Source organism: Mus caroli, chromosome 2 (assembly GCF_900094665.2).
Source record: "Mus caroli chromosome 2, CAROLI_EIJ_v1.1, whole genome shotgun sequence".
NCBI classification, from domain to species: Eukaryota; Metazoa; Chordata; class Mammalia; order Rodentia; family Muridae; genus Mus; species Mus caroli.
In genome coordinates this window covers 34,602,724-34,611,798 of record NC_034571.1, presented here as the reverse complement: position 1 = coordinate 34,611,798, position 9,075 = coordinate 34,602,724, and the positions used below count along the sequence as shown (strand labels likewise).

Genomic DNA, 9,075 nt, shown 5'->3' with positions numbered 1-9,075 from the left:
AATTCATCAGGTGAAAAGAAGTTATGTGTAAATAGTTCAAGAAGCCTATCAGCTGTGCATGAGCCAACTACCCTGGATACTAGAAGAGCCTTGGGAAGCTAGTCCAGGTTTCAGGTTCTCATCCCACCACCAGCTGGCTGTGTTTAGGCAGGCCAGTCCCCTTTCCATGTTGAACTTGAGTTTCCTAGCTGTATGTTGGTAGTGATTGTTTTACCCAGCTCTTAGGGTTGAGAATGCACAGAAGGTGCCCAGCACAAAGCCTCTTGTAGTATAAAGACTCAGCAAGTGTTTCCTTCTACCTTGGGTTGAAGTCAGGAATGCCAGTAAGATTTTTTAATTGTATATAATCTCAGCCTTGCTAGAAACAGTGAACCTAAACAAACATAATTGGAAGCATTTTCCACATTGTGGCTGAGGCTCTCATAGAGTCACCATGGCAGCTGTCATTGATACTGGAGACTGCATCTCCACAAAAGCTGTATCTTAATATTGTCACATTCCTCTTCATTTTTACCCCAGATCTCCTTCAGCTCTTGTTAGCATAAGCAAACAAACATTATTTTGCACCGGGAGGCCTAAAAGCTTACAGGGTCAAATGACTTTCCCAGAATCTCACAGCTGTTTGTGGTATGGTTGGATCCGAACCTGGTTTTACTTGACTGTCTGACCTTGGAAACAGCAGCTTACATAACCTATACTGACTGCCATACAAAGCAGAGTTCCCTGTGGGCTCCCTCTCCCACAAGTGGAGCTTCTTTCCTATCATAGATAACGTCTGTGTGCCCTTCCAGGCCTCTGCTTCTATCCAAGGTAAAAACCTGTATCTGTTCTCCAGATTTAGTGATGAAGGGATGGAGGTGATTGAACGACTCATCTACCTATATCACAAGTTTCATCAGCTAAAGGTCAGCAATGAGGAGTACGCATGCATGAAAGCAATTAACTTCCTGAATCAAGGTGAGTAGGTGGTAGGCAAGAGCCCCTGCCCTTCTGTATCACAAACACAACTCCCCATCCCCCACCCCTACCTCCCGTCCCCAGGACTGTCACAGAATCTGTCACACCATGTGACCATAAGTCTTGGAAGGCCTGCACTCCCCTAGTCATCACCCTGGTACTCTACAGTGCAAGGAATGCTTAGATTTTTTTTTTCTTGAAGTCTAAATGCCACAATCTCTATAACTCACAGAGGAAGGAAGAGGATTCACTTTGTTTAGTCAGTTTTAATGCATTTAAACACAGACATCAAGGACAGAACGTGCGTCATTTAAAATATGTACAAGTTTACCAGCAACTGAAGAGAGGGTGACTGATGAAACTGTTGGAGATAAGGCTAGTTGACAGGCTGACCATGGCTCTGATGTCAGGGAAGAGTGGTGGTACGCAACCCTCCATGTGCACATGAAGCCCACTCTTCATCAGAGGAATCCAGTTGATTTATAGGCATAGTGCCAGCAAGTAGCATGTGGTACTTGCTGGAAACTGGCCTGTGAAAGAAAAAGTAGCATACGAATGCCCCAATCTCAGAGTGGACCTGAGTGATTCTGTTACCGTAGCCTCAAAAGTGCTCAGTTTTCTAATCCGAAGACTTGATCAGCCCTTCCTTTCTACCACTGTTCCCCACTCAACTTTCCAGTGCAGTATAAGCATACTACTCCAGTCTGTATACCATCATGCATTTATCAGGTGACCTACATGCCTTCTCTAGTCAAGCCCTATACTATGTATTAAGGATATTGGCAGGGTTTGGGGAAAGTAGAAAAAAAACAGGCCAGCCCCCAAGTCCCTGGAGAATTTACATTCCAGTAACACTCTACACAGTAATTGTACTGTATACGGGGGATGACGGTAGCAACTTCTTAGAGGAGGAAAAATGTGTACTGGACCTCAAGCGCTTGGTATACTTTCCATGCTGAATGCTTTATTCATCTCCTATCCATTGTACATAAGGATAGATATACATATGTATGTCCATGCATGCATATGTGTGTACAGCAAGACAGAATAGTAAGAACACAGGGACAATGGAGATGATAGATGTCAGGCTCCTGACAACCTCTGCTTCAAAGATGCTCTGAAGGGTTATTGAATAAGCTGTTAGCCACCACACTCGTTGGTGCCTGTTTTGTGCCACCATACCCTTTATTAAGAGCTTAGCACTCTTAAGGTGCAGGCAAAGGGCTAACCTTTGCATATTTTCCCTTTTCTATCTTACTTTCCCTTATCCAGATCTTAGTTTCTCCACATTAGAAAAAGAAAAAATCTTTGTTATGACTATATTTAACAATGTCTCATTTTTTATAAATCTGATGCCGCCGCCGCCCCGCCCCCCATTCCCTGGGTGATTTTTGTTTTTGTTTTCAGATATCAGGGGTCTGACCAGTGCCTCACAGCTGGAACAACTGAACAAGCGGTATTGGTACATTTGTCAGGATTTCACTGAATATAAATACACACATCAGCCAAACCGCTTTCCTGATCTGATGATGTGCTTGCCAGAGATTCGATACATCGCAGGTAATATTCTGGGTCCAGGCTTCCAACCTTCCTAGCTTCTCCAAGCCTGTGAAGGGATTGAGATGAGCAGTGTTCATAGGGTATTCACTCTAAGCTATCACCAACTGCAGACAGTACCTTTGTCCTCAGATAAGTCCTATTATAATAGGAAGAGAAACTGGCGTCTCCCAGGCTCCTGTGGTATGCAGATAGTGTGGAGGAGGAGAGCAGCCTGTGTCTATGTCCTGAACTATATATATTGCTCAGAAGTAATTTTATTCAAAAAAATTTTTAAAGATTTATTTATTTATTTTAGGTATGTGAGTACACTGTCACTATCTTCAGACACACCAGAAGAGGGCATTGGATCCATTACCGTGTGGTTTCTAGAAATTGAACTCAGGACTTCTAGAAGAGCAGTCAGTGCTCTTAACCACTGAGTCATCTCTCTGACCCTCAACTGTACACTTTCAACTTTTAGATAATGAATTTTATATGTGAATTATATGCCAATTTTCAAAGACTTTATTTCATAGGATTGTGCAAACTCTTTCCAGGGCCATATAAAGTGGCACCTTTAAGCTTATGTGTCTACAAAGAGATTTTGTGTGTTGCAGTGTGTTGTGTTCATGGTCTTGCACCTTCTGCTAAGTTCCTAAAAATCAGTAGGCCTGTTTCAGTGTATAACCTTGGCTCTTTGTTGTTGCTTTATGACATTTAACGAGGATTCTTGCTTTTGTTGTCCAGCACTCACTGGGATGATGTTTAGATTGGGTTGTTTTGTTTTGTTTTTCTGTAAAATTTAGCAGCACAACTTTTCAAGGAAAACATGTCAGTCTGACAGAATTTTTTTTCTCTATTTCTTGAGTCTACAGATGTAGACTAGACCTGGCAGTATTTTCAATCACCCAGAAAGCTTTTGAAAAACAGCAGTGCTTAGTAGGTTGCATCTCCAGACATTCTGACAACTGGTATGGGGTGAAGGCCGGGCATCAGTATTTTTTAATGCCCTCAAGGTGATTCTAAGGTACTGTCAGGGAGAACTACAGCCTTGGGTATTTTGCTTGCAGAATTTGTGTACTTAAAGCTCTGAGAAGTTTATCAGTGAAAAAAACTGTCAAACTTTATCTCCATACATTTCAAATTTATTTTTCCCTGTAATTCTTCTCCTTACTTTTCCTAGAACTTTTATTAATCATTACTTTCTTTTGAAGAGTAATTTTTTATAGAATGCTAGAGAGTTGGTGGGAAGCAAGTTTCCTATAGTCTTTCAGCTGTGAAAAGCTTAGTGAGACTCCTTCTCCATTTCAGCTCTAAAACAGGGATAAGAGGCTATCACAGACAGAAATATGGAGTCTAATGAGACAATGCATTAAACTGGCTGGCACAGAGCAAGTGTAGCAGATGGGAGAGTGAGCGAAGACACCCTGATATTATCAAACCCTTGTGGCCGTCTCAGTACTTCTGGTACTCTTGCCCTCATCCTGGACCAAGGTGATCAGCAGCCTGAGTGGAGACAAGGCAGGCTTTCCTTCCCTCCTGGCCGCTGCTAACTGTCTCTTCCCTTTACCTAGGCAAGATGGTGAATGTGCCCCTGGAGCAGCTGCCCCTCCTCTTTAAGGTGGTGCTGCACTCCTGCAAGACAAGTACCGTGAAGGAGTGACCTGTGCCCTGCACCTCCTTGGGCCACCCACAGTGCCTTGGGTAGGCAGCACAGGCTCCAGAGGAAAGAGCCAGAGACCAAGATGGAGACTGTGGAGCAGCTACCTCCATCACAAGAAGAATTTGTTTGTTTGTCTGTTTTTAACCTCATTTTTCTATATATTTATTTCACGACAGAGTTGAATGTATGGCCTTCAACATGATGCACATGCTTTTGTGTGAATGCAGCAGATGCATTTCCTTGCAGTTTACAGAATGTGAAGATGTTTAATGTTACCGTGTTGTCATTGTTTAGAGATAGGTTTTTTGTATTTTGAGGGAGAGGGTAGGATGGACTAGATGAGTATTTCCATAATGTTGACAAAGACAACTACCTCAATGGAAACAGGTGTATGACCATCCCTACCTTTTCCACATTTTCTCAACAGATACACACTTGTCTGTTAGAGAGCAAACTGCCTTTTTTATAGCCACAGACTTCTAAGTAAAAGAAGCAAACAAAGGAGCGAAGTGGTATAGGGAGATTTACTAATGGCCAGTGGGACATCTGAGAGGCAATTTGATTTTTGGTCATCTCGTCCCGCAAGCCTGAAGGGCAGAAACTCTGCCTTACCTTCTGCTGCACCCCTCCCCCATACGCTGTTGTCTGTTGATGCTGCTGTCAAGTTTTCATCCAGGTAGAGTCCTGACAATAAGTCAGTATATAGGACTTGCCTCCCAGCACCCTTGTGGCTCATAGCTGCCTAGTTTGCTGTTCCAGATCTACCAAGGCCTACCTTCTTCAGACCCCATCCCTCCCTCTTATGAATTTGACTTCCTGTCAGTCCTTTAGAAAGGGACAGGAAAATGCCATGTTCTGAATTCTGATGCCATTTCTGATTTGTTTTTTACATTGTTTCCCTCAAAAGGTAGAGGGGCAAAGACCAGGCTGCTGAAAGAATAAAGACTCCTTTGGAAGTCCCTGTTCTCACCCCACCTTATCCCCTGAACCAAATCCAAAATCCAAAACTGCCACTTTTAAACAGTAGAAAGGACCAGAAACTTTGCAGCAAAATTTTGTTGTAAGTTCTCCCATTAGTTCCAAAATGAGATTCGTTTGCCAGGGTCTAGAACAGAAAGTCAAGACCCAGAGAAGACCAGCTCTTCCTTCAAGTATTATCAGGGGTCTGACCTACCAGGGTTTGGAGGGATGGAGCCAGAAAGACCTAGAAAGGAAAGGGGCATTAAACTACCTCATGTTTCTAAGGGCCAGGCTGCTGCTCTGCAGCTGCAGCCTGGACCCCTGTGCTTTACTGCCTACCCCATCTAGTTCTAGGAAGAGTTTTTACCCTCCAGACTTTGGCCAGACCAACTAGGTTTGTCTTAGAGCTGTTTCAGCTGCTTTTCCCTTTGTTTGTACCAGGCTCTCCTACCACTAGTACCCCAGATACATGCTCCACTAAGCGGCTTGTCTCTCGTGCTGGGTCTGCCTCACCCACAGTATCTTTTTTAGCCTGTTTTGTCAGGAACTGTTTACATTCTCCCAGTGAAGCCTATTAACTTACCCTGGAGACCACAGCATCCTGTGCCTCCTAGGTAGTGCCTCCATTTGTCAGCTTTTCTCTTTAGTGAAATGTTACAGGTACCAGCAAAGTGACAATATGTCCTTTGATGTCCAAAGTTCAGAACATTATTTCTTCTCATTCTTATTCCCCAGCCGAGAGAGAGAGAGAGAGAGAGAGAGAGAGAGAGAGAGAGAGAGAGAGAGAAGAGAAAAGTTCGAGAAAGTTCCAAATAGAATGTTTTTCACGTTTGTGGGAAGATATATGTATCGATGTGTCTGTTTCTGAGCTCACAATATTTTCTTGTTTGCCTGAATTTTTATATTTAACCAACCAGATCACGTTATTTGGCTCTGGGTCAGATTCTCAGCTGCTTTCCTCAAGCTAGAAATCAGAGACACAGATCAGAGACAGCACCTCTGTGCACACAGCAGCCTTCTTTGCTTAGACTTCCATTTATCAAATTGGTAGTTTTTTAAATTGCTTTTCAAATTAGCATTTTACCTGTTATGTTGAATGTCAAAGCTCTGATGAGACAAGAACATATCTTTCCAATAATGTAGTATTAAACAGAGCAAGTTGTTAATTTGTAGAGTGGGGGAAAGGTTCTGCAAGTTGCCATTGTACAAATCCATTTTTACAAATGTTTGCAGCAGATTCCACAGAACAAAGAGCCCATTCATTGCCAAGAGCCCTGCAGAATCTCTGAGCCAAGTGGCTGTGTGTTCCGAGCTGGAGCCTGACCTGTGGACCGCCTTTAATGTCTTCTGCACCCAGTCCTTTTATGACATGGGCTTCTTTTAAACAGGGTAAAGTAAATGGGCTGCTTTGCAAACTCAGGTATTATGAGGAGAAGGTAGGAGTGTAGCTAGCAGCGTGGAGACATTAGGTCAGCCACTAGATGTATTTGTGATTTTGGTTTGAAGGACACAGAGAAAGGTTGGAGGAGGAGGTTTGGTATGCTTGTTTTTTGCCTTTTTTCCTATAATGTTTGGTTAACAGGCAGCCTTTTAGCTAGTGGAAGAAGGAAAAACTTGTGCATGCTATATCTCATTCCTCTCTCTCACTCTCCTGTCCTCTCTGATCCAGACCACTGAAAATACTCACTTTGAGTGAGAATTTTTCAACCATAAAAACATATAGCCCCCAAAGCCATGTGGAGAAGGAGAGCCCACCTCCTTGCACTGTGCCGAAACATAGAGGTTTCCCCCTGCCTTTTCTTATGTATGCTTTCTTGACCCAAGGCAGAAGTATGGAGTCTTAGAGCTTTGTAATTCCTGTTCTCTGGCTCCCTTTAAAGGCCGTTTTTGTCCTTTTCAAGGTTTGGTAGTCTCACCCTTAGTTTGATGAAATTCCCTACAACTCATCTCAAAGCACTCTACCTGGGTCCGGACACCCAGTCCCCAGGGCCAGCCTACAAGTGAAGGAGGCAGGCCTCTAGGGTAGAGGGAAGCAGGCAGGAACCTCCCTGTCCTGATCTTAGAACAGTGGAAGTGAAGAACACCCCACACTCTCTGGCTTTAGAATACTGGGGTTTTGGTTTTGGTTTTTTAATTGCAGTTGTTTTAAGAAATTCAATCTTTCAGACCAGCCCTTCCACTAAACTTTGATTCTTTTTCTTTACTGCTTTTTTAAACCTAAAAAAAAAAAAAAAAGAAAAGGAAAGAAAGAAAGCCCACTCAGTGACTCCCCCACCTTGGTCTGTGGGAATGCCCGCACACTCTGCCGTCCGTCCTCCTCCCTTCTCCTCATGCAGCGTCTGTGAAGTAGAGTTTTATCTGTTTCTTAGGATGAAAAACGGCAATCATCCCACCAGGTGCTGGAAACTGGTCAGCCTTGAAGCAGGCACTTCTGGGACCACAGCTCAGGGATGTGTATTTAATTACAGGGTCCCCAGAAAGCCCTCTCTTGGCTGCCACAAGTAGCATCTTTCCTGGACTTGAGAGTCAGACCCTGACAACTTCCTCAGAGTGAGCAGCCCCAGGCCACTGAACTGAAAGCAAGCTTGCCTATGGGTCTGGGCTTCCTCAAGACTTTTGACTGTCTTACACGTGAGCTTCTCTAGTGCTCATGAGAAGCCTAGACCCTCTGCCCAGGGTCTTATCTGGCAGTCCTAAGTACACCCAGCTCGCTTGGGTATCAGCTGTAGGCTCAAATGGAAGCTGTGGGAAAGGCTAAGGCCTGCTCCAAACCCAAGAAAAAATGTGCTACTGGTGAAAGCTAGTCTTCTAACCTGGAAGCCAGCCAAAGGGTTCTCTTGCTCTTTGCTGACCTTTTTCTTAGCCGAAATATAATAGGTGATAATGTTTTTTACTCAGATTTCCATGGGGGAAAAAAGACTACCTCTTGAGTGACATCCTGGTCGATTCCTCTCTGAGGAGTCCTGTGGGAAAAGAATACTGTAGCTCCCGTGCTGTTTACATGTTTCTGTCGGGAACGAAACCCTGGACTGTTGTGTTTTTGTCTGTGTTGCCATCCCAGGCCTGTGATAGGAGCTAGTGGCTGTATTGTAATGTCTGGGCAGTGTCTGGGGAGTCCTTTTCACCTGCCCAACTAGGGACAAGCCATCGCTTGAAGAGGCCTCCACCCCCCTCCTATGCTCCATAGCTTGGATTTCAGGGACTCTGATGGCAAGTGCATCATGAACCTACCTCAGGCTACCTCCCAGTCCTCCCACAGTCCTATGTAGGAATCGAATGAATGGATGTCTCTGAGCCCTTGTTCCCAAAGGGCCGGCCAAGGGCTGCCTGCCAGCCTGGCTCCACCAACCCTGCATGACCAAATGATAGTTGGCGGGCTCTGCAGGCTACTCAGGCCCTCTGCTACCTCCCACACTTGCCTGCTGGCAAGGGGTGGGCCCTGTTCTGTGAATTGACTACCTGTGGAAATGTGACCAATTAGTATGAAATGCATGTTTAGCAAGTATTAGGTACTGTATTTGAACCAATAAATGTGAATCCTCTGCACATGCCATCTGTCTGTGAAGCTTATCTTGGGCTTGGGGGAGGGATGGCTTGGTGTCCTGAGGCATGGACTCCTGCTCATAGTCAACACCACTCTCATCTCTGTTACTGAGGGCTTGTAGGAAATGGTCTGCTCCTGAACCTCAGGAGCCAGTGCATGCCTGTGGCCTGCTGGGCACTGTGCTAATTTTTCATAAACCCAGACCACCATGAGTTTTGAGGACTATTGACTCTTTTTGTAAACAAAGAAACCAAGGTTGAGAATGATGAAAAGGCTTGCACAAGTTTCTCAGCCAGAAAAAGGCACAACCAGGGGGTACTAGATGGGAGATGCACAGACCTCAGAAGTGCTGTGAGGAGAGGGGGAACTAGATGGGAGATGCACAGACCTCAGAAGTGCTGTGAGGAGAGGG

General features: G+C 44.6%; 1 protein-coding gene across 4 annotated transcripts in view; it reads left to right on the top strand.

The window, feature by feature from the left end:
• Positions 1-8,665, top strand: part of Nr6a1 (nuclear receptor subfamily 6 group A member 1) — a 193,153-nt gene extending 184,488 nt beyond the window's left edge. For all 4 annotated transcript variants that reach the window (XM_029474597.1, XM_021185940.2, XM_029474598.1 and 1 more), the window contains 3 exons: positions 836-957; positions 2,365-2,517; positions 4,071-8,665. In XM_029474597.1, the coding sequence (XP_029330457.1) occupies positions 836-957; positions 2,365-2,517; positions 4,071-4,159 (364 nt within the window). In that variant the 3' untranslated portion in view covers positions 4,160-8,665. The remainder of the gene's footprint in view (positions 1-835; positions 958-2,364; positions 2,518-4,070) is intronic.
• Positions 8,666-9,075: the final 410 nt, after the last annotated feature.